General features: G+C 43.4%; 3 protein-coding genes across 4 annotated transcripts; 2 read left to right on the forward strand and 1 right to left on the reverse strand.

Annotated features, from left to right (window-relative positions):
* Positions 1–1979: 1979 nt before the first annotated feature.
* Positions 1980–9958, forward strand: CENPS (centromere protein S). Of its 2 annotated transcripts, XM_077931391.1 has the most exons (6): positions 1980–2139; positions 2879–3002; positions 3791–3824; positions 5280–5333; positions 7674–7740; positions 9478–9958. In XM_077931391.1, exons 1-6 carry the CDS (start codon positions 2098–2100, stop codon positions 9634–9636), a joined length of 480 nt encoding a protein of 159 aa, XP_077787517.1. In that variant the 5' UTR covers positions 1980–2097; the 3' UTR covers positions 9637–9958. The 2 variants fall into 2 exon arrangements, with proteins under 2 accessions (XP_077787517.1, XP_028596538.2); XM_028740705.2 differs by lacking the exon at positions 5280–5333.
* Positions 9959–10374: 416 nt separating this feature from the next.
* On the forward strand, positions 10375–15786 carry CORT (cortistatin). Its single transcript, XM_028740706.2, has 2 exons — positions 10375–11690; positions 14466–15786. Exons 1-2 carry the CDS (start codon positions 11577–11579, stop codon positions 14679–14681), a joined length of 330 nt encoding a protein of 109 aa, XP_028596539.2. The 5' UTR covers positions 10375–11576; the 3' UTR covers positions 14682–15786.
* Positions 15787–16531: 745 nt separating this feature from the next.
* Positions 16532–24147, reverse strand: DFFA (DNA fragmentation factor subunit alpha). The gene is made up of 6 exons (XM_028740704.2): positions 23970–24147; positions 20561–20722; positions 18900–19057; positions 18617–18806; positions 18329–18501; positions 16532–17552 (listed from the first exon to the last, which is right to left on the reverse strand). Exons 1-6 carry the CDS (start codon positions 24079–24081, stop codon positions 17349–17351), a joined length of 999 nt encoding a protein of 332 aa, XP_028596537.2. The 5' UTR covers positions 24082–24147; the 3' UTR covers positions 16532–17348.
* Positions 24148–24644: the final 497 nt, after the last annotated feature.

Here is a 24644-nt window from a genome sequence, read left to right on the forward strand (position 1 = left end):
GGAGGTGGTTCCACCAGAATTACAATTTGCTAGACCCATCAGACAATGACCATGACGAAACAACAGCGAATCAATGGACGAGAGTAAAGGGGAAGAAGAAATCACAAAACGAATCAAAAGTGCAAACCAGTACAACCAAATATCACTCACAGAACAGATCCGCCAAAAATACCGCGCAAGACTACAAAGCAACCGCAGCTAAATCCTCACCCCAAAGAGTGATAGCCCTGCAACAACCACAGTCAAATGAAGCAACCAGAAACCACCCTGGATCTATGGGCTGGTGAACACCCCCTTCTCTGCCCTCCCTATTGTTGTTGTTACCATCATTTCCCCTCCCCCCTGGTTGGGGCAATATTGGTGGTGGTGGTGGTGGTACAGTCATACCTGGACTATAGCTCAATGAAATAACAAAATACCATGCCCTGCCTCCGAAGTCTGGTGATAGCCCTGAGTCTTAGCTACTCTTGTGCTACGATTTCCCAAACATAAGTGGTGATCTGATTTCCAAACAAGAATGCTTATTATTTCATCAGTGTGATATGGCAGATTATAATGACGAGAGGACTGCTGCAGGTATTGGAAAACGACAAACTCTTGGAAGAGGTAGGAATATAGATTGTAAAAATTGATATTTGATTTTTTTTAACTACAGATCATTAGTGGCATCTAGTGGCTTTCTGAGGTATTTCATAGAAATACCTGGGATTCAGTCTAGTTTAAAAAAATTCTTTGCAACCAATTCACTTTTGAGACAAGGATGAAGTTGCTATCTGGATCAAACATGCCAATCTATGTTGTTTCATTGATTGGAACGCCACATGACCTTGTAAGAATACTAATGAAATACATATTTCACAAATAAATATATTAGTTATATATATTACTCAGATAGTAGTGAGAGCTGAAATTGGTTGGTGGGGGGCAGGTTGAAGGAATAGCTTGAACAAATTTAGCAAATTCTGCATGTGATCATGCTTCGGTGAGGATCAGATATGGATTTTAAAACTCGTAATTGGGAGACTTTCAGAGACCCATTTGCACAATGTCTTGCAAAGTCTTTAAAAAAGAGTATAAGGCCATTAAGCAAAGACTCGAGTAGATACATCTATTGCTATTATAGTTTTTGAAAGAATAGAAATTGTAGGGTTGAGAGTTCATGGATAATGATGCAGTTTAAATGGATTCTGTGTGTTTCGTAGGGTGGTTTTAATTTCTTCCTTTGTACTGAAAACTTTTGTTAACCTTTATGCAAAATGGGAAGGGGCTAAAAACACACCCCATGACCGCACCTGCAATCACCACAAATCTACCCAGACATCCAATTTTAATTCTGGAGCAGTGCTGTTTTATCTAGCCCTCAATAAATTATATTCTGCCTACTTCTCCATAAAAGCCTTGAGTTATTTTACTAAGAGTTTATCTATTTTGGTTTTGATTGGCTGAGTGAATGCAACGCCAAGGATGGGGTTGCCTCCCTGGCTTTCTTTGGGAGGAAGGGAGGGATATACATGGAATGGATAAATGAACATCCATTTTGTTTATTTTCAAATGTAAAAGTACCATTATTTATTTTCACTCATAAAAAGTTACCCCTTCACAGAATATCAGGCCGATATACACAGCAATATAAAAGCATTTAAAACCCACCCCCGCTAAAAGCAGAACAAGGACAAACCGCTTAGAGGTTTTACTACAGTTAAGCAGTTCGTTAAGTAAATTAAATTAAGGTGGCTGGCTACTCAAGAACATTGCAAACAGCTGGGTAGGCCCGTCGTCATAAAATTTCGCTAAATAAAATATGTGACCCACAGCCCAGCCCCCATCCTATCCCAGCGCTTTGGGGCAGAAAAGCGCACCGAGTCCCGCGCCCAACAGCCATGTGGCCCTTCCTCACAACCGCCCTGCCCGCCCCTTTCTCCCGCCATGACAGGTCCCTCCCTACCGCCCGACGATGACCCGCCCCCTGCCCCAGCTCTTGTTTTTTTACCTCAGAGCCTCCGCCGCCATTACCGCCCCGAGGGCCCGAGGAGGCGGGGCTGAGCGGGAAATTCGAGCGCCATCTTCGCTCTTGGCCATCTTCAGAAAGGGGCTGCCATGGAGACGGCGGGGGCCGTTGGGCGCCTCTCAGACACCCAGGTATGGGGTGCGGGGTGCTGCGGGGTTCGGCCCCCTCCGCGCTACCTCCCTCTCCCTAGCAATGGAAGCGCACCGTGTGTTCCAGAGCGTGTGCAGAGCGCCGTTGCCTTGCCAGGGTGAGGGAGGCAGCGGGGCTCTGCGCACGTTGCAGCGCGTAGCTTCTCCAGCCTCAGGGAAGAGAGAGGGTGCCCCGGGGCACGTGTAGAGTGCTGTTCCATTGTTTAAAGTGCGTGTGAGCGAGAACGCTAGAGTCCTGTCATTTTTCGTTTTGCATTTGCGATGTCTAAAGCTGTTCTGGTTATGTTAAGTGGATTCCCTCCCACCACCGCTCGTAATTTTAAGAAAACAAATTCATAGGATAAACTGTTCCCCTGGTAGGATAGTATTTGGGAGATCTGGGGGTTTTCTCGGGGAGTGGGTGCAAGGGGGTGCAAAACGACAATATCTTTTACAATCAATTATTTTATGATGCCCTTTCAGTCATGATTCCAGTGAAATAGTCTTTATTATCTCAAAGCAAGTGTGTTGTTCAGACGTGCACAGTTTATGCGACCCTCCCACCAAATATAGTTCCATTTAAAGTATCCTTTGCTGCCTGCTTTTTGTGACTGCAAAAAATGAGGTTTCTCAAACAGGTGTCAGGCCACAGTGTGTAATGCCTGTTTGTTGTGCAGGCCTCGTGTAATGTCTAGGTGGGTCAGTGTGTGAGTACCAAGTTTTCTGTTTTGTTTTTCACCAGAGATTGAAGGCTGCATGCCATTATACGGTCGCTGGCCTTTGTGAAGAAGTTTCACAAGACAAAGAAATTCAGTTCAGTAAACAAACCATAGCAGCTATTTCTGAGATCACCTTCAGGCAGTGTGGTACGGCATATATTTTACAGATATCTTTCTCCCCCATAGTTTCATTAGTTTATTTATTATTAATGTTGCAATACATATATGAAATCTTTACATATTGATACATATACCATTATATTCGTAAATTCACATTTTCACATTTCATTATGTACCAACATTTATCCAATTCTTATTTCTTGCCCTGTGTCTTCCCTCCACCTTGTTATTATTTTGTAACTTTATTATTGAGATTGTAATTTTGATACTTTACAGATATCTATATTTGTCTGTAGGAGCAATCAGTATTTGTGTGTTGTTGTTTTTTTAAAAAATAGAACTGAAATTAGATATGTATAGAAATGACTTAATGGTTTCTTTTTTTTTAATTTTCTGGCACTAGAGGGAGTACACAAGATGAGTTCTGAGAAATCTGTTGAACAACAGTGCAAATGTCAATACTGCTGTACAAAGCCAAATTAACTGTTGCTTTAAAAATCATTTTCTTTGTTTCTCGGGCTGCGTGTGTTCTGTTGCTTAAGTGAGCTAGGGTATCTTAGGCACGATGAATCACTAAAAAAAAAAAAAGTTTTCTATTCCTCTTGAGGGTGAAGGAAAGTTTGAAAAAGTATTTACAATGATGGGTGATAGCTCAGAAATCAGAACAGGAGAGAACGAATCAGGACTCCTATCACCAGACTGAGATTCTAGCAGTCTCTGAACAGCTTTAGGAGCCAAGCCAAAACTTAACATTTGCCTTCCAACACTAAAAAGGGAAAAAATGTTTGAGATTCCCCCTCCCCTTTGTTTTTCAGAAATCTTTGCAAAAGACCTTGAAATGTTTGCTAGGTAAGTATTGCGGAAATATGTGCTACTTAAAACTAGACATTGTGCTTATTAATCTGGTGAGAAATCTAGAAAAGATAAGAGAGTACCTCCACACAGCTATGTGTTGTGCTGCTTATCCATGCGAGTTTTTCAGAGTACACACAAAGTCGTCAGCGTTAAAATATCAACCTGTATTCTACCCCATCCCATTTAATTTGCATTTATCATAGAATTGTAGAGTTGGAAGGGACCACAAGGGTCATCTAGTCCAACCTCCTGAAATGCAGGAATCTTTTTGTCCAACATGTGGCTGGAGCCCACAACCTGAGATTTAGTTTATGCTATACTAACTGAGCTATCCAAGAGTTTAGAAATCAAGCAAACTTGTTGCCAATGACCTGTTTTCAATATCTGAATGTCCCGTTTGCAAATTAAACCCCCATCTGGAAGTACCCCTAAACCTTTCCTCCCTTTCTGTACCTACTTTTCCCAGAAACCAGCTAATGTTCACTTTACTATGCAGCGTTGATTCAGCAGTTGTGCTCTGTTGGGGCTCTGTTTTATTTATTTTGTAGTCTGAATGCAGGTTATTGATTCTAGCCTGTAAGGTTTCTTTCTCTTCCCCACTCACTTATGAAGCATGGTTGAGTACTTAGCTTAAAAACTGTCCATATGTTCCCTCAATGTGAATAATTCTCACGTACCCTCAATTCTTTGGCAGGCTTTTAATTTCCCCCCTCCCCATTTTAGTCTTGGAATCGCTCTGGAAGTCAGTACAAAGCACAAAAATGTATCTTCACAACACAGACAAATAGTAAATTGCCTAGAGGATAATGAAGCCTTTGTGTTGAGTCTTGCCTCCTAAGAGCAGCCTTGTGGGTGGATTGTGTTCTGCCTAAAGTAATTGCATGCAGGTGTTATGCCTAACACAGCACACAGCAGTTGGATGGTCTCCTTTTGTTGGCTGCAAATTGAGCCCCTTCACGAGCCGGTGAGTAGGTGGTTTGTTTTAAGCTTTTCAGAAGAGTCTGTTGTGTGAGGTGTCTTCCCATGTGATAGAACCCACCCCTCCAGTCTGTCAAATTAGAGCTGTTGGTAATCTAAAGTGATTGCCATTATGTTCTTTTATAGAAAGGTTTGACTTCCGGAAGCTGAAAACTTGTTTGATACTCGTAAGTAAGTGGCTGGTGGAATTGCTTACTTCTTTGAAGAGGCTGCTTGCTCTATCAGTGTTCTGGGCTTGTATCCTTGCAGTTAGGAAGCATGGCCAGAACAGAGGGTCACAGAAACAGATACACTGGTACCTCTGGATACGAACGGGATCTGTTCCGGAGCCCTGTTCACATCTAGAAGCAAACGTAACTAGTGATGGCACGTCTGTGCATGCATGCGTCGCTTTTCGCTGCTTCTGCGCGTGACGTAATTTTGAGTGCGCATGCACCGAAACCCGGAAGTAACACGCTCCATTACTTCCAGGTTGCTACAGAGCGCAACTCGAATGCGCTCAACCCGAAGCGCATCCAACCCGAGGTATGACTGTAGTGGGAAAGGTTCAAAATCATCACATTCAGACATCTTTAAAATATTATCTGGGTCCTCTTTCCTTTTTAATGTGCTTATTCCTGAGCTGACAGACTTCCTTTTACTGCTCCCTAAGATTACATGGATGGATATGGGGCTCTTTTTCCCCAGCTGGAACTTGCGGAACTCGTTTCCGGTACTTTTTAGGTAGGCGCCATTTCCATTCTAAGGGAATGAGGGAGGATTTTATGGTGAGTTCCTTCACCTCTTTTTCTAGAAAAATAGCACTGAATGGATGACATTAAATAATATCCTAAGCATGAATTTGACATGCAACTATCCAAACCTCTTGCTTTTGTTTGACCAAAGCAGGCAGAAAACAGGAGCAGAGCAAATTTTACTATATTTTAGTGTATTAACGAATACTTCAATAGCTGTATTAAATTAATGCTGTTAATTTTGCACTGAGCCTTTGGAATAGAGTGAGCTAAGGGACCTACTTAGTCTTGGTACACTGCCTTGGAGCCAGCAGATAGCATCAGGTCACTAATCCCTTTGGCAGAGAGTGCTGTGGACTTCATTGAAGTCATCATTTTATGGCTGGGTTTGGGAGGTGTTGCTGCGCTATCTTAACTTTCTAGCCTTGTTCAGACTTGTCAGCAACACTTTCAAGGCCCTTGTATGTCTCCACCCACACTTTAGCCTTTGACGTACCTGCTGTTGCTCTCCTAGGCCTTGCCCTTCTTCACACCTGTCCTGCTGCTAGAATATTATTTGTTAGTTCTCTTTGGAGACCATCTAACCCAGTGTATTTTTCTGGGCCTTTTTACTCATCCAGATTTGCAGCTTCCAGCTCTTGTAGCCACCTGCTTGTGTGTCTGTCCTGCTGGATCACTGGAACGTCAATGAATTTTTTGGTAGTTGTTGCAGATAATGATGTGTTTGCTTAATGACTCGGTGTGTGATTGTGTAAATCAAGTAGCACTTGAATGGCTTGTAAAGCACTTGGGGTACCTTCAGCCAGTTTTGTTTTATTAGATTTTATATACACAGTTTGCTGAAGCAACCCCTCCTCTGCCCACCCCCAAACAGTTTTGTCTGAGAGCCCCAAGAAGCTTTGAAAAGCACAGATAAGATGCTGTCGCAGTGAAGCCTTCCTGTTTTTCATCATAGAATCAAAATGGAATAAAAGGTGCTTCAATCCAACTTCTTGTCAACTAAAGAGAGAATCACAGGGGTTTCCCCCGCAATGCCATTTCCAGTTTAAATTGCCAGTGTGTAGATTCAGATATTTATGTTCCAGCCATATGTCTGCCTATAACCCAGTCCCTCCTGTGGAACAAGAGAGGGAGATGGCAGGGTTTTATTACACAGCTGCGGCAGCACACAGAATCCTCTTAAGCACATCCCCTGCATGTAGAAAACTCAGTCTAGATGTGCTACCTTCTCCCTGATGTACTTGTTTTCTACATGCAATGATGATCTGTAGCACTAATGTTGCTTTGTAGAATGTGGTTTACCCTCTTCCTGTAGTGTGAAGTTGTATAACAGGCTAGGAAGGATACCACCCTGTGACTTGCTAAAAGGGAAGATGGGGATGATATAAAATCAGGATTCCTGCCAGGCCAAGCGAGGAACGCAGTGAAGTTACTAGTGTGGCACAGTATGACCTGGCTGCTTTGTTACCCAGTGACTATGGAAAAAGCTGGTGAAAGAACCAGCATTATAGCAGCAGCTAGTTAAGCAGGAAGACAAAGCAGTGGCAGGGGCAGATCAATGCAGCCTGAGCCATACAGGTGGACTCGGCAGCTTCCTAGGCAAGCTCAGTCCAAAGAGCATTTGTAATTTCTTGAAGTGACACATAAATATTGGTTCTTGTGGTGATTTGAAAATGGCCAGTTCCCTATTGGAACCAATAGTGTGACTGAATGCTCTGTGATAACAGGATGACCTCCATCTTAGGGTGGCAAAAATATCTGAGCCAGCCCCAGAGAGATGACGGTATTGAGAATCAAGAGCTACACTTGTGGTTGAGAGTTTATCTGTAGGGTCAGCAAAAGTCAGTGAGTAGAACAGGAGAGTGATTGGTCAAGGAGGGACATCAGAATAAGATTGCTAATTCAAGCCAAGGATGTAGCATAGTCGCTAAAGGTGTGCTAAAAAAAATGACCCTAAGGTTGCTGCTTCATTTACCAGTGAGACGTAACAAGTAATGTTAACGTTGCCTTGGTTGTCCTTCCCATAGTTTCACAGTCAAATAAGCCCTTTCACAAATAACATTTTTAAGCTCCAGCAAACTGCTTGTGTTTTAGTGATTTTATGTTTGTTTTTTGTTCCCACTTTACACAGGCATGCAAAACGAAGTACAATCAACCTTGAGGATGTAAAACTTTTAGCTAGAAGGAGCAAGTCCTTGGTGAGATGAACCTCTTGTTTTCTTGGCACGTTGTTCAGAAGTCTTGCAGTTTGTTCCTAAGGATGCCTTCAGACAAATTAACATTTGTTGCCGATGGAGAAACTGCTTTCCTCAGTTATTGTTCCATCCCAAATGTCACCCTTGAATGTCTGTCTTCTGCTTTTTTCCTCTTTCCCCCCCTTTGTCATGCTTCTCTGAAGTGTAGTGACACATGCTGGACTAAGGAGCAGCAGTCGTTGTAAGTGGTTCAAAACAGCCATAAAATGCAAGGGTGAAGTGTGTGACATTTCTACACAAAGCTCAAATATATAATGACCGTCTACCGCAGCAGTGATTGTTGATACCTCATTCCTACTAGTTTTTACTGCATTAATTTTGCAGCTGTAGAGGGAGAGAGAACCTTGATCTTGATTGAAGCCCTGATATGTGTAACAAAACTTTGTGATACCTTTTAGTTCTGCAAAAGTTTCCCTTTTGCAGCTCTTCTGTTTGAAGAGTGGTGACTTCCTGGTTAGCAACAGAGTGTCCTGGGTGACTGAAATTTTCCTGGATCCTTGGACTGATACTAAATGTTAGCAGAGATTAATGGCTGTTGTCAAAAATAGCCCTGCTTTTCCTGGTAGGTGGGGAAACTGAGAATGATTTAACCCCCACTCATCAGTGGAGCGTTATATCCTACTGCTTTGGTCATACACACCATTTCCCTGAGGAGTATTGGTGGGTGTAGCCGACACAAAATTTAACCCCGCCTATCGGCTGATGTCATCCATCCATTGGAATAATGTAAGCTGATTGACTTGTGGCTGTGGTTTTGAAAAATTGCCTGATGGGTCAAATTGGAACCCATGGCAGGCCAAGATTGGTTCATGGACCAGAGGTTCCCATCCCTGTAGTGACATCTAGCAACACAAAATGTGGGATGTGACACACTCATGTTGCAAGTTTCCCCCCACTTGTAAGGGCAATCTCAAAGCTTTTATGTTGCTGCACATTGTCAAAAGGAGATACAAAGCTGCTGTTATCTGGGGTAGCTGTCTCTGTGTGTATGTTCCATGGCTGGGTTTGTTTATGCATGAGAAGGGCTGTGTTTTGGATCTAGGTGTTCTCTGAGATATTTATCTGTTCCTTTGTAAAAAGGGAAGGAGAAAGAGAAAGTAGGATTTCAGTTTCAAATGCTGTGTGTTTTTGCTAGCCTTAAGGTAATCTAGGCAAGCCTTTCCACCCCTCTGCGCAATATGCAGCTACAAAGAAAAGGCTGAGGGGGTGCAAAGGGTGCAGCTGATTTGTGTGTCCTTGAACTAACAGCTGCAATACGGCTTAATTGGGCATATAACGTCTTATCAGGAAGAGCAAGACAGTTGTGCCCCTCTACACTCTTAGATCACAGCTGTGCTAGTTAATAGCCCCTTGTTTATACTTGGTTGCTATTAGTGTTGTTCTAATTGGTGTGTGTGAGAGAGGGGAGAACAGTCCTGTATAAGCAAAAGATCCAGAAAAAGGTTTCCTACTCTGGATCTAACTTAATATTGTCTACTCTGACTTGTGGCAACAGCACTCCAGAGTCTTGGACAGAAGTCTCCTATTTGCTACCTGACTCCTCTGCTGGAGTTATTGGGGACTGAACATGCAGCCTTCTGCATGAAAAGCATGTGCTCTTTCACCAACCTGTGGTGAGGAATGCTCTCACTAATTGATACTTTGCCCCATAGGTGAGTAATAAAAACTATTTCTTTCTAGCTGAAATATGTCACTGAGAAGAGTGAAGAAATTGCTTTGAATAGCCTGGAAGAAAAAGAGAAAAGGAAAAAGAAATCGGGCTCTCGGAAAGGGAGAAGAGCCTCTGATGAACAGGAGGAACATGTGGTGGCTGAAAGTGATGATTCCAACATGGCATAATTTTCTCTTATCAAGACTACATCATTTTCAACACGGAGTAATGAGATCCTGGGACTGCCTTAGGATCTTCAGTTGCTGCTTGCCCTTGGGTAGAACTCTTGTGGTTTTCATTAGTAAGTAAGCAAGCACAATGCAGTTGGTATGCCAGTTCCATTTCTTACAGCAGACATGAAAAATAGATGTGTTGAACATTTGGGAAAGAGAGATTTTAAGCAAATGGAAAACATTGATAAGTCTTTTCTATTTCACTATACTTAAACACATAATGCATTGTATAAAGGCCATAGGTCATAACGTATTAAATGTAATTAGATGTGAATAACTGCCTTTTTCATCAGTCCCTGTCTTCAGAGTGGCTAAGCATTTGCAGAAGAATTGCTCCCTTTCCTTTGCTCGGCAGCACCCCTGCAAGAGATTTTTTTTTACTTCCAAATTTTGGGACACATTAAGAATCGTATTGCATCACACCAAAGGTCCACCCAGTCCAGCATCCTGCTTCTGATGGTGGTCTACCAGATGTCTCCAGGAAACCCTCATGCAGGAGGGCAGTAGCCCTCTCCAGCTGCCACCCCATCCCCCTGCAATTGGTATTGATTGACATGTTGCCTTTGAATCTGGAGGTCTGCCAGAGGTTAGACCTCCTGCGTGAGTGAAAACCTTTATGCTGGAACACCCCTCAAACTTCTCCAAAGCAAGGGTGGCTCTTTGCAGAGCATACATGAACAGAATAAGGTTTGACATCCTTCTGGCTATATACTTTCATTGTTTAACAAATATACGGATACCAGTTCGTGACAGGATTGATAATAAGAATCAGCAAAAGTCCATAGCCGGCTATTATAAACAACCCATTCCCATTTCTCTAATCAGATCCCCACATTCTTGATGGCAGGCAGGCACACGCTCTTAAGTGTCAGTTCATAAGTGAAATCTTTTTCCTGTTTTCAGCTCCAACCAACTTTGTCTCTCTCACTGACTCCCAAGCAGCAATAGCTCCCATAGCTTTTAGACTCTGCTTTCTTTTCACTCTTAAGAAATTTGATCAAATCTAATTTTTTGGAGGGATGGGGCAACAGATTCCATAGAAGATCCAGATTGTCTTTTTCCATGTGGGATATTTAAGATAATTCCTTTCCACAGTCTTTGGAGGAATGGTCTCCTCACAGGGGCATGGGCCCAAGGCAAAGACCCTGACTGAGTACAAGACCCTTCAGCTTGTGCTAAAAGGCTCACACCTCTGACAAGGCAGCTTTTAAAGTTACCTGGAGGGAAGGAGAATAGGCAGCCCCTATAAGCTGAACAGCCTCCAATTGAATTACCCCTTAATGCCATTGAATTGCTCCTTGGGATCCTGTTATGCAGTCTGGAGATTTTAAGCATCACTCCCAAACTTAGTTTGGGTGTTGGAGATGTATTCATAGAAGTGAAGTTTCTGTTCTTTCCAAGTATATCCTGAGGCTGTTGCAGCAGATTTCTCAATTATTCTCAGAAGACATTTCTCCCTCCACTAAACGCACCATCGTGAGTCATTTGTTGCTAAATCACCCTATTTTTGTGCTCAAAGTGGCCTAATCATTATGGGAATAATGGCAAGGAAATGAGGTTTGGTTGGGTTGTTGTTGTTTTTTTTAGCAAGTGAAAAATGCATATGTGGCTTAAATTAACAGTAAATGTACTCTAATGGGATTGGCACCAAGAGGCTCTAATTAAGGGTTAAAATCAAACAAGACGCACAATTTTGGGACTTAATTGCTCCCTGGTTCGTGCGTCATTGCTTGTGTTTGGAAGGAGATGGGAGGGGGAAGGGGTAGTGGTGGTTGCGAGGAGGAGGGGGTTCTTTGAATAAAAAACATTTAAGTGTGCGCCCCCTCCCCTAAAAAGGGGGGGAAAGGTACACAATATAACTTGCAAGCAAGTAGCTCCTGGCAGAACTGAACCAGATGGCACTCCTTGCGCACCTCATGCGCTGCCTGTTTCTGCTGGTGGTGATCTACTCCTGTCCCGCACCCGCTACACTTCCTGTTCCAGAAGGACTTGCGTGGAAAGACAGCAAGGTAAGCTGAGAATTAGGAGTCAACTGATATAAAACACAGCCAGGAATTACTTTGCCTTCCATCCATTACGTGAGCAAGCTTTAATCATAGAATAATCAATGAAAGCTTGACACAGCAATCCTGTAAATGGCTACTCAGAAGCAGGTCCTATTGAGTTCAGTGAGGCTTGCTCCCATGTAAGAAGGCATTGCAGTTTGTTAATTGGCAGGAAAGGGAGACAGATTTTAATTTTTGGCATGGCTTTGGGAGGGGGGTATTGGGTGGTTTTGTTTTATTTTTTTCTGTTCTGTTCTGTGACTTGGGAAAAGAGTACAGTATTTGAACTGGCCTTTCCTCTTAGCTTTGGTTTTATTAAAAGTACAACCCGTGTCTGTTTACTCTGAAGTTGTACATAGCTGGCACACAGTTTAAAGAACATGGTATGTTGCAGAATGAAATACTGTATTTTTCCGTGTATAAGATGCCCTATTTTTGGGGACTCCAAATTAAGCCTCAGCACTACCTGTGTATAAGACAAGCCTCAATTTTAAACCTAATTTTTTGTTTAAAAAACCTAGTCTTATACATGGAAAAATACAGTAGATCTTTGCTCCCAAGGAATATACAGTCCAAAACAGACACTGCAAAGCAGCACAGAGAGGGAATATAAATTGATTGGAGAATTTAGGTACCATTTAAATTAATTTATCAGTAGATAGCCTGAGTTTGTATTATCCCAAATCACTGTATGGTTCAAAGCCACCCATTTACTTGGAAGGAAGCCCAACTGAACTCAGTAGGTCTTCAGAGAAAGTGGTGTATGGGACTGCAGTTCTCTTACAGAACTACAGTTCTCAGCTGCAATTTGCAGGAAATGCAGTGGCACTAAGCCATACAGAATGGAATTGTAGAGTTGGAAGGGACCCTGAGGGTCATCCAGCTCAACCCTCTGCAATGCAGGAATCTCAACTAAAGTCTCCATGACAGATGGCAATCCAACCTCTGCTTTAAAATCTCCAAGGAAGGACTTGAGTAAACCCCTCTGATTGCAGGAACCTGTTTACCTTTTTACTGTGCACTATAAATGTGTCTTTGGGGTTGCGATTTGGGACATTGTACAATGAAACCTCTATACAGAACTCTGTTTCCAATACTTTTTAACAAAATAAAAATAGAGCTTCCAAACATTTGGTTTTAACAAGATTACTGACAGTGTTGTGGAAACATAAAGTTGTATCCAATGCTAGTCCTACCAAGAGCAGACCCACTAACTTGGGTTCATTAATTTCAGTGGGTCTACTCTGAGTAGGACTTGCTTGAATAAAAGCCATGTATGAGAATTGCTAAAAACTCAAAGAATGCAGACGTGTAAAATTTAAACTGTGCTTACTGATGGGAAAGAACAAAGCCCATTGAGAGCAGAGCAGAGCTGGCTGAGGTATTATTGATGAACTCTCCCTCAGATCTCCATTGTATATGTCTAGGCTTTAAATAATACAGAAAAGAAAATCTGAAGCCCGACCATTTATCAATATAATTGAATGCTGCTATGGGGTTTTCAAAATGGTCATTAAAGAAGCAGTTTTAAGAGTTTTCAACTCTTGAGTGCTTGATTTACTATACACTCTCTTGAAAAAGATCCAAGAAACAGTTCATAAAATTGATCATTAAAAAGATATTTTTCATCCAAATTATTGGATGAGCTACAACGTGGCAGCCTGATAGTTTATTAGCTGATCGCCTTTGTCGTTATTTTTAATGAGAGCTTTATGAATGAAGTAGAAGACCAGAGTGGAATTATCCTTAAAAGGAAGCACACAAAAAATTCCTTTTAGAAATGTTGTTTTGTTTGCAATTTCACTGAAGACTTGGAAAATTAAGACGTAAAAGGAGTTCTCCCCTTCTTTCAGTTGTGAGGCAGAAAAAGAAGACATCCAGTCAACTGGATATAAATCAGTATAGGAGATCATCACTCATCTCTGTCATTTCTGCTCTTCTTGAAGAAGACAAATGCCTAGTTTCTTTATTTAATATATTTATATACTGCTTACTACTTATGACTGTTTCTAAGCAGTTTACAGAATAACAAAGGCAATGTGTATCTATAACTAACAATGAAACTCAGAAAATACAACAGTGCAATAAATGAAATCCTCGCCCCAATGAAAACAGTACAGTAACACATTTTGAAACATCTTTAGAGTGAAGGATACCTTCCCTCTTCAACTGCCCCCTTGCCATGGCATATCCTGACTCACAAAATACAACACTCAACCCACTAGGTAGGTAAAGAGCCCACATGAAAATGGGACAAGGAGGATCAGTGGCAGAGAGCATGCTTTGTGTGCGCTAGGTCTTTGTGTGGTCCAGTCTCCAGCAGGTCTAGGAAAGATCTCTACATGAGACCTTGGAGGCCAGAGGAAATTCCACAGAGCTAGATGGATCCAGTGGCCTGTCCTAATAGAATGCAGCTTCCCTTGTTCTTACGGAGTTAATCTAGTGTGGAGAGCCTTTGTCCCTCCAGTTGTTGAAATACAACTCCCATCACCCATGGCCATGCTTGTTAGGACTGATGGGAGCTGTAGTTCAGCAACATCTGGAGGGCCAAAGGCTCTGCAGACCTGAAACATATTTTGCATTTTAAACTGAATTCATTTCAACTGTGTTTAATCTTGCCCAAAGCAGTTGATGCTCTGTGTGTGTTTGTAAAACCATTCAATTTGTGCTTCTCCCAGCTATTCCTGCCGTTCTGCATTTCTGCAATAATGCCTAATACACCTCTGCTTCATTTGCAAGTATTCGCAGGCACAGACAGACATAAAAAGAAGTGAGCTGCTTGCTTTCCTTTCTGGCCTCGCCGACTGGGTATCTCGTACGAATGAGGCACCACTATCAAGGCAGGAAAAGGCTGGGCTCAGCTCTCGGGAAGACAGAACCCCTCATCCTCAGCCCCCAGCCCGGGAAAAGGCACCCTGTAAGAACTTCTTCTGGAAGACTTTCTCTTCCTGCTAGCGAAAATTACTTCTTGGGATGTTGCCCTACCACCAGTGGACTTGAGATGGCTATGATCGGTGACTTCTCTCCTTGAGCAGCAAGTGCTGCTATGTAATTTAAAATTTCTCCTTTCCCTTTTGTTGATATTAGATGTGTGCATAGAGAACCAAATCAGTATGCTCATAACTCCCAACTCGTGTACAGATGTGTTTGTAGGGCATTTAACTGATGTTCCCCATCTCATTCAGACTGTGAAATAAAGCACACTCCATGTATATTTGCCTGTAAATAACTTCTACACATTTCCAACCAATTACTAGGAGTGCTAGTGCACCATGTCAAAAGAAAGATGTGTGCTCCTTGCTGTTATAATTGTGTTGTGGATGTGTTTGGGCAGCCTATAGCACTGGAGAGTAAGAGGGACACGTACCATTAAAAAAAACCAAAAACCCCAAGAATTGTTCTGTTAATTACATTTTTTATCCCACTTATCCTCTAAGTTGAGATTCTTAGAAACCTCAGTCCTGTGTTGTTTTTCTGGGCTTCCACCGAATCACAGTATAAATGTAGTTCTGCCTATATTTCTTTGAATCCATTAAAAATGCAGATGACTGCATTGTACTCTTACATGTACAACATACCCCAACAACAGATGGTTAGAACTGAGAGTTAAATGCATTTACTTCAAAAGAAGCCCTGTGGATCTCCACTTCTCACAAGTGTGTTTAAGAGCACAGCCTTGGTTTCTCGGAACTTTTTGTTCATTTAAAATTGGAGCATGGAAACCAGATCATGAAATGTTTTTGTTAAAGAAATTTAGGAAATTTAAACACACACACACACACACCAGCAACCAGGCTAGTCACTGGTATAGTGAAGTGTTTTCTGCCAAGCTGCATAACCTTGAATTGACGTGCCGGTCTTTGTGGGAGAGAAGGAATGAACAACACACACAAACATATTGGTGGAAAGCTTCAGCTGTTCCTCACAGATTCTCACCAGCACACTAAAGAGTGTTGTCCCAACTTGTCTTTCCTCTGCTGTTTGCTAGTGCTAAGCTTGTCTCCTAGTACAAATAAGCCTTTAGATTCTGAAATAAAACTTTGCTGTGTGCATACGTAAACCTTTGTGATGTATTCTATCCAGAGAGAGCGTGGACATGTGATTACATGTGCCTCTTTCCTTAGCAACATTTCATGTAGTGCCTCTGGCTCAGTTTGTAAACTTGACCTGGACAATTTTTTCTTTTGTATGTGAATTGGACAGACACTGGTACTAACTGCCCTTCCTCCACCACCTCCCCACTGATCAGATTCTCTTGTTGTGGCAAAGCTGAAGAAAATCTGCACTTGGGGGTCCTTTTAAATCATGGCTGGGGAAAATCTGGACTCTTCCATATGTTGCTGGACTCCAAATCCAGCATGACCAATGGTCAGGGCTGATGGGAGTTCATAGAATTATACAATTATGGAGTTGGAAGAAGTCCAATGCAGGATTTTTAGCTAAAGCATCCATGACAGGTGGCTCTTAAAGGGCTGAGAGCCTGGGGAGCTGTTGCCACTCAGAAATAAACAAGACTGGGCTAACGGTCTGATTTGTACAAGTCAGCTTCCCATCTGCGTGATTGTATTTCATCATTAAAACCCCAAGGCCATTTCAGGAATGTATGTCATGCACTGTTTTTGAGAAAACTGTTCTGCTGTGTTAGAGGGGGAAAAACATACATGAGAACTGTATAGCAGTTATCTTATCTGTTGCTTCTTTGTAGGGGGCTGACCCATATACTAAGCAGTTGGGATTTGTATGCAAAGACATACATACTTAAGTTTAAAAAACCAGTAGCACAGACAGCAGGCAGAAACATATACAATAATACAAAAGTTTTAATACTAGGCAAATGTAGGGTTACATAGGGTTTTTGTTTTTAGAAAAACAAACCGCTAACTGGTCGAATTTATTGCTAATAGGAGTGGTGACTATCCCATGATACTTTATGCAGGTTATAGTCTCAGCTGGAATGCCCCAGAAAGTCCGATTATTGTTTTCTTAATGTCATCCTCATAAACAGACGGAGTCTCATAGAAACGGCACAGGCACTGAGGCAAGAGAAGGAGAGCTACCAGTTGGGGGCCACTTTGCAAGCGTGGCTTTGGAATACAAGACGTTTGGCTGCATTCTACTACAGCATGCAACGTGCCACTAAAATGCACGTTTTGTACATATTTGTAATGGAGTGTGATGTTCTAGCAGGAAGGAAGCATCGAAAAGCAGGAAGGTAAGGAAAAAGGTGATCAGGCACACAAAAAACAGGACCCATAAACTCTAGGGCGTTGGGCCAGTGCCAAAGCCAGAAATTAATCATGGTGGCAACTTAACAGCACCACCTGTAAGCATAAAGGAGATAGGTTTTTTTAGTTTTTCCTCGCTGGAAATATATATCACAATCTTTTAAGGATTCCAGCAGGCCCTCATAGCATGTGCACGAAATAATCTCGCCCCCCCCTAATTTGGCAGTTGGTATACTGCAGTGCTTTGTAGAAATGCAAAGACTTTCTCCACGCAGAATGATGCACAGTTCAGTGAACAATGTCCTGGTTAGAATTTCTGTGCTCACATGGTGTTGTTCAGTTTGTAGAGGCACAGAAAATTCATCGATACGTCCAAACCTGGACTCCCAAGGCCTCCTTATTTCTTGCGTTTGGAACTCAACCAGTCCCCCCATGGCAACTTTTTCTTGCCCTTGGACATGCTCCTCAAGGAGTTTAGGGCGTGAACCTGCTGTAGGCGCCTTGAAAGTTCCTCCCCACAGGCTTGCTGTAAGGCCTCTGTCTTCAGCTTGTCCCAGTTCAGGGTCAGAGCAAGAGCTTCTGGGTTTGCCTTGTAAACCAGCTGCAACAGAAAGGAAAGAAGAATCTATCACTTGGGACCAAGCTGTGTAAGATATGTCAGATTCATGATTGGCTCTCTCTTGATGCCACATGGCTTGCTGGCAGGGGACATGATTTACATGCATAAGGTTTAATCCTTGGACATTTCTACTCTCAAAGAGGTTCCCAGAACCAGTAATGAGAGAGGACCTTGCTAGACATCAGCAGCCTAGATTGATAGATGGTTTGAACTGGTGCAAGGAAGTTGTTTGTGTTGGTTCTATTTGTAATTTAATTTTTAAGACTTTCTATACTATCCTTCATGGTAAGATTGCAGGAAAGGAGTGGTATCAAAAAATACAATATAAACACATCAAACAAAAACAACACTGGGAACTACAAGTTGTTTTTGTTTCAAATCAACAAGGAGATCAATGCCTAAAAGCTTTAAACTTAAAAACTTTTTAAGAGCCGAAGAGAAGACAAACATCTTTATGTGGTGCTGACTGGAAAATCCAGTTAAAACAAAAACGGGAAGAGTGGCAGATTCAGCTCCAAATAGCTTAGGGCCTCAGAGAAGGTAGAATTTGGAACCTTGGAAGACAAATGGACTAGAGGGAGAGAGTGATGTTAACCCAATTCTGGCTGTGTGTTGTTCAACCGACCCCACCTTCTTTTAGAATAAATATTGACTGCATTAGTTCCAAATGCTTTATCCCGCCCATTCTCTTACCATGGAGATTTTATTCAATTTGGAATCCAGGCACAACAAAGGGAAAGAACTCTGTGTGGACTCACCTCTAAGTCCTGACTTGCTAGGCCAAGTTCTGGGGCAGACTTCTCTTTAAGTGTGGTCCGAACATGGCTGCTGAGTGGAACCCCGTTACCAGCACCTCTGCTGCTGCTGCTGTTGCTGCTCCCAGCGTCAACCACGTCTGTTTCGTCCATGGCAGTTTCCTCTGATCTTGGCTCTAGGTAATGATGATTAGAATAATTCATAAAGGTAAAGGGACCATCATATTGCCCCTCTTTCTTCACTCTGGCATGGTTTGTTGAGAAACGAGCCTCAGCCAACAGCCTCCTTACCTTCTGCTTTGGGTACAATGTGGTCCTCGTTTTTCAACGCTTGCAGGTAGAGTTCCAGAAGCTGCCGGGATTGCCGTTCCTCTTCCCGCCTGTCCAGCACCTGCTGAAGGGTGTCTTGCAGAGTCTGGATCTTAGGCTGGTTCTCAGAAAGCTCTTGGGCCAGGTCAGAGCATGGCACATCGATGAGCACCTAGAATAAGACAAGGTCCATCCTCTTACAGCAAAGGTGAGGGATCCTCACTCCCCCCACCCTGTTGCCAAAGGCACATGGCCCTTCCTTTACCTGGAGGTCTTCCTCCGACATCAAGATGATGGTGGAGAGGTCGTCCTTCAGTTGTCTGGCCAGTTGCCTCCACTTCTCTCCACCACCACCACCACCACCACCACCGTCCACTCTGTCAACGTCTGTGACGTCTTCCTTGAGCCAAGCTGTGCCCCCATCTGAAAAAGAGCCACAGTTATAAGCGTAAAGGTAAAGCTTATTGAGCAGGTTTATGCCAAAATTCACAAAGTAATCAGCTTGTTCGCATGACAGTGTAGGCCAAGCTATAGTGATGCTGTGCAAATGTGGGGACTTCTGGAGAGGAACTTGCAGCCACTGTTCTCCCTGGTCCTTTTTACTGCCACACTGAGCTAAGCCAAAGTTAAAGGTAAAGGGACCCCTGACGAGTAGGTCCAGTCGTGGCCGACTCTGGGGTTGCGGCGCTCATCTTGTTTTATTGGCTGAGGGAGCTGGCATACAGCTTCCGGGTCATGTGGTCAGCATGACTAAGCCGCTTCTGGCAAACCAGAGCAGCGCACGGAAACACTGTTTACCTTCCCGCTGGAGCGGTACCTATTTATCTACTTGCACTTTGACGTGCTTTTGAACTGCTAGGCTGGCAGGAGCAGGGACCGAGCAACAGGAGCTCACTCCGTTGCGGGGATTCGAACCACCGACCTTCTGATTGGCAAGTCCTAGGCTCTGTGGTTTAACCCACAGCACCACCTGAATCCCCTAAGCCAAAGTTAATCAGGGTTAAAAGAACATAAGAGCATAAGAAGAGCTGTGCTAAGTTAGGCCAGTGGCCTACCTAGTCCAGCATCATCCCTGGCCAACCAGATGCCTGTGGGAAACCCACAAGCAGGACTCGAGCACAAGAACACTCCCCTCCTGTGGCTTCCTGCAACTGGTATTCAGAAATATTTCTGCCTCCAACTGCAGAGGGCACAGCATAAGCATCGTGCCTAGTAGCAACTTTGCCCTCTGTGAATTTGTCCAATCCTTTTTTAATGCCATCCAAGTTGATGATCATCACTGCCTCCTGTGGAAATGAGTCCCATAGGTTAACTGTGCTGCATGGAGAAGTACTTTCTTTTATCTGTCCTGAATCTTCCAGCGCTCAGCTTCATTGGATGTTCAAGAGCTCTAGTGCTAAGAGCATGGAACAGGAGAGGGAAACTGGTGCCCCTCCAGATGTTGCTGGATTACAAGTCCCATCCGCCTTAGCCAGCTTGGCAATGGGTCAGGGATGATGGGAGCTGTGGTCCAGCAACATTGGGAAGGTACCATGTTGGCTATCCCTGCTCTAGGCAAATTAATGCCTTATATGGCAGGTGTAAAATGTGCACCAAAAGCATGTGATGCTCTGCAAGTGCAACAATAAGGTAAGGCAACAACTGCTTTGTGTGGGAGTTGTGCTCCAGACCCCCATGCATAAACCCACTCCGCCTCCACCCACGACACCTTTTCCAGCCACTTCTGGGGTGCGGCGATGTGCGCAATTGTGGTCGTATGTCAATTGGGCGCATGCAAATTGGTCGTTACCTGTTCTAAAAAGTTGAAGACCCTAAAGGGGGTGGTGGTAGTGCTGGCAGCAGCAACAAAGGTGCTTCTTGCCCAGGGCCTCATTTGCCCCTACACGCTGGATCCATATCCTACAGAGCTTCAACTCTTCCACTTACCTATGCTGCTGGTGGACCACTTCTCGCCCTTTGCCAGTGCCACAAACTTGGTGTTCGGTGGCAGACACAAAAAATAGTCCTCGTCATCCACAATGGTGCCATCCTCAGCCAACACCAGCGTGATGGGCTCTGAGGCCTTGTCAATTGCTAGGAGGTCACAGGCTGTGGAAAGGGGAAGAGTCCATATAGCTTGGTGGTATAATTATTATTATTATTATTGCATGCAGAAGGTCCCTGGTTCAATCCCTGGCGTCTCCAGGTAAGGCTTGGGATGTCACCTGGCAACCCTAGGGAGCTGCTGCAGGTCAGTGCAGACATTCCCATGTTCCTAAAGAGTCACCACAACAGTGCAGAAAGTCTTGGCCCCAATGGCATACAACAGTTTCTGTGGAAAGTGTATTTATCTTTATTTATACAAACACGTGTTTGCCCTTTTCTCTCCCCTCTGGCATTAACAATAAAACCAGGAATAGGAAAATACAATTATTTATCTCACATCAAATTTATTATGAAAAGTATTGCAGGTATCCTCTTGCCAAATTGTACAACGCTAAAAGGTTCTTTGTAAATAGCTACACTCCAAGGGCGAACAACCAGTGAATCCAGGTGAACGAAGGGAAACCTTTGTAAACTGAGAGTCTGTTTCCATTTAGACCAGGGGTTCCAAAACGGTGGACCAGCGGTAGTCTATGAGCTTCATTCAGGTGGTTTGTGTGCCTGTGGATCTGCATTTGAAGACAGGAAATGGCCACATCAAATTGGTTTTAAATTGTATTTTTATTGCTGCTTTTATTGTAATACAATAAACAGTATCAGAAGTAAAAGCAGTAATAAAAATACAATTAAAAATCATATGGCATCTAGCACAGTGCCATTGCAATTGCTATAACAGGCAGAGAAATCGTTAAGCGATCCACGGATTGGGAGCCACTAATTGAGATGACATGGCACAAGTGACTAATGCAGATGGGGGGAAAACATAGGGGGTGAGGTCAAGTAACTTCTGTGGCCTTCCTTGCCCAGGGCTACGCAGGAATGAGAGCTTTCACCACAAAAGCTTGCAGGTCAGCTGTGTGTAATTTGCAGTGCACAATTCTGTTTTAGAAGGCTCGAGGGCAATTCTAAATGCCTGGGAGCCACAAGTAACACAGGTTCAGCAACAGCTTCACTCCTCACCAATGGAGATTAGAATTCTTTAATGCAATTGAGCTTTAACAAGAGTTTTGTCCACACCCCTTAATCATAAGACACCCAACTAGGTCACCTTCCTTTTTTTACTTCCTTTTGATGGTCCACTGCCTTTTCTTATCATAAGCTCATCTTTCCGAACACCCAGGCTTTATTACATTCTGCCCTCCCCAATCGATTTTGTTTCTTCAAGTGGCTTCGCTGCACAGTCCAAACGCTGCACTGTGGAACCCCTTGCAACAAGATTCCAGTGCCTTGATTCTATGCAGTTAGGCGTGCTTCACATTTCAGTGGGATTAGGCACACCTGTCTCTGCACAGCACCAGGTCACAAGACTTGTGCTCCTCTCTGACACTGCAAGGAATAATTAGCCCATCTATCCAGTTTGCGTCCTCCTTCTTTAACATGTCCCAAGTGACCAGATGAGTTGCCTGCGTCATCTGACTGGGCCCAATCCCTACAGTTTAATTCTTGTTTCTTTATATATATTGCATTCTTGAAAATCAATCAGTACATTAACACACACCCCAAAATCTTTAGACCCTCTTCATAGGGAAAGTGCTCCAGCCTCATTTTGGTTGACTTTCCCCCCATAGCCAGCCCAAGACTTGTTGACACCTGAGGCAAACCACAAAATGATGCCTCTCCAGCCAAGGAAGAAGGGGTGAGTGAAGATCTACATGGTGAACAAGGGAGAAATAAAGTTCTAGATTAGGAACAAAGGGAGGAGGAGGAGACCAGCAGCACCTCCAAGAGGCTACTGTAGAGGCAACATTTTGAGCTGGGCTGTGTGTGCCAAAGAGGCAACAGATCTGCCCTCCTCAAGTAGCAGGATCCAGAGGGGAATGCACAATGCACTGCATGCTGCTGTCACGGACACTGTGAGGCAATGTATTCCCCTCTGGATCCTGCCGCCTGAGGCGGTTGCCTCACTTTGTCTCATGAGTGGGCTGGCCCTGCTTTTCTGCACCTTTAACACTATTTCCTTGACACTATTAATTTTTTCAGAAGGGATGGATGGAATGGCCCACAGTATTCCAAATGAGACTGCACTGGGAGACCAGAGCCCCCCAACGCCTCTCTTTGGGCCTGGGGGTACATTTGTGGGCATCACAAAAAAATACCCATTTCACAGAAGAAAAATTATTAATGCTCATAACCTCCCTTCTACAGGCAAAACCTCCTACCAAAAACAGATGAAACATAGAAAAAGAAGGAAACAACACCCCCACAAGTAACAGGTACCCCCGCCCCCAAACAACCACAAAGAAAAGGCAAAACTAACCCTCTAAAATTTGAGGCCCAGGGAACTTTGGAAGCTATCAGCTGGGCTATCTGAGGGCACCATGATTCTATACTGAGACCCCAGTTATGGACAATCGTAGTGGTATCTGCTCCTCTTCAGTTCAGTTTGGAGTTATATATTTAAAACTGCTATCTCATTTTACAGTATTTGCAAGTCAGAAGAAAGGAAATATCAGGATTTAGGATTCTAATTCATATCTGGTATACTGTTTTACTATTACAGTGGTACCTCGGGTTACATACACTTCACGTTACAGACTCCGCTAACCCAGAAATAGTGCTTCAGGTTAAGAACAGTTTCAGGTTAAGAACGGACCTCCGGAATGAATTAAGTACTTAACCTGAGGTACCATTGTATTACATAATTAAAAAAAATACGTTTTATTGAAACCTGGTTGGAAAAAATAAAACCAGAGGGGTGGCCAAACTGACAGCAATTGACAGGCCAGCAAATTTATGATTATGTATGATTTATGATGTTGTGGAGGATAGTCCATTAGATTTATGAACTGTAATCCTGCAGGTAAGTACAACTGTGATGTGTGTGTGTGTGTGTGTGTGTGTGTGTGTGAGAGAGAGAGAGAGAGAGAGAGAGAGAGAGAGAAGACATTCTTGTCAACTTTGGATAATAGTTTATGCATCTGATGAAGCAGACACTGATCCAGGAAAACGTATTCCACAATAAATTCATTAGTCTTTCTGGTACCACAAAACTATTTTGACTTTTTGCTGTTAAAGTTACTGCTGTTCTCCCGGGCTTCCACCTCCCCACCGCCCTGGCTAAGATCCTCTTTTAAAGATGCATCCCAGACCGAAATTCAACCGGTGCAGCTTTCAATACCCAGGGAAACTGATATGGGGAAACTTCACCTGTGGAATCTCTGCCTCTGTAAAAAGAGGGGGGGGGGCGGCTTACCTTTGCTTCGCAGCTCCCGGAGGCAGGAGGCCGCCACCCCGTGCTGCTCCTGTTGGCCATTCTGCCTGATGAGACATTGCTTCAGCTGGGGAAGCCTGGAACCAGCCGCCATCGCTTTGCTTGTGTTCGGCTCTGCTATAAAGAAGGCTGTTAGATAGAGAAAGTCTCAGACCGCTCTTTGCAGGCAACCAATCGGAGCAGAGCTCGCTTTGCTGATGCAGCCTGGGAAATGTAGTTCTCTTCCCAAATTCATTCCGCACTCTAGCCTCTGGACGGCAAACCCGCCTCTTTGCACGATGGGAAATGTAGTTCTCATCCATCTAATTACAGTAAACTAATCCCGATTTTGAGGTGACAAAGCAAGAAATCCCATTAATTTATTTCTCCCTCAGCCAGCATCTCTCCGAAGTCTCCAGTTCAAGGATAAGTTTACATATTCATTCGCTTCATACTATCAAATTGGCCAATACTATACTTGCTTCAAGAGGGAGCGGGGATACTTTGTAACCCTAAAGTTGAATTATTTAACTGGAAATAAAATTTCGTGGCTTTGAAGAACTATAGGGAGTATGAACTACGAAGGCATAGCTGTGTTTGTGTACAGTTCTCTTTTGCGGGCTCCCTTCCAGACATCCTTTTATCGCACACCCATGACTATTTGAGCTCTTAATAATA

The sequence above is a fragment of the Podarcis muralis genome, chromosome 7, assembly GCF_964188315.1.
Source record: "Podarcis muralis chromosome 7, rPodMur119.hap1.1, whole genome shotgun sequence".
Lineage (NCBI taxonomy): Eukaryota > Metazoa > Chordata > Lepidosauria > Squamata > Lacertidae > Podarcis > Podarcis muralis.

What these genes read in the sequence shown, in the direction of transcription:
- CENPS (XM_077931391.1), top strand. Translation starts at nt 2,098, where the DNA reads ATGGAGACGGCGGGGGCCGTTGGGCGCCTCTCAGACACCCAG. An exon ending in GATCACCTTCAGGCAGTGTG is followed by an intron (nt 3,003 to 3,790) that starts GTACGGCATATA and finishes TTTGTTTTTCAG; the next exon opens with AAATCTTTGCAAAAGACCTT. An exon ending in CGAAGCGCATCCAACCCGAG is followed by an intron (nt 5,334 to 7,673) that starts GTATGACTGTAG and finishes CACTTTACACAG; the next exon opens with GCATGCAAAACGAAGTACAA.
- DFFA (XM_028740704.2), bottom strand. Translation starts at nt 24,081, where the DNA reads ATGGCGGCTGGTTCCAGGCTTCCCCAGCTGAAGCAATGTCTCATCAGG. An exon ending in GTGGTCCACCAGCAGCATAG is followed by an intron (nt 19,058 to 20,560) that starts GTAAGTGGAAGA and finishes GCTCTTTTTCAG; the next exon opens with ATGGGGGCACAGCTTGGCTC. An exon ending in TGTCGGAGGAAGACCTCCAG is followed by an intron (nt 18,807 to 18,899) that starts GTAAAGGAAGGG and finishes GTCTTATTCTAG; the next exon opens with GTGCTCATCGATGTGCCATG.
- CORT (XM_028740706.2), top strand. Translation starts at nt 11,577, where the DNA reads ATGGCACTCCTTGCGCACCTCATGCGCTGCCTGTTTCTGCTGGTGGTG. An exon ending in TTGCGTGGAAAGACAGCAAG is followed by an intron (nt 11,691 to 14,465) that starts GTAAGCTGAGAA and finishes TTCATTTGCAAG; the next exon opens with TATTCGCAGGCACAGACAGA.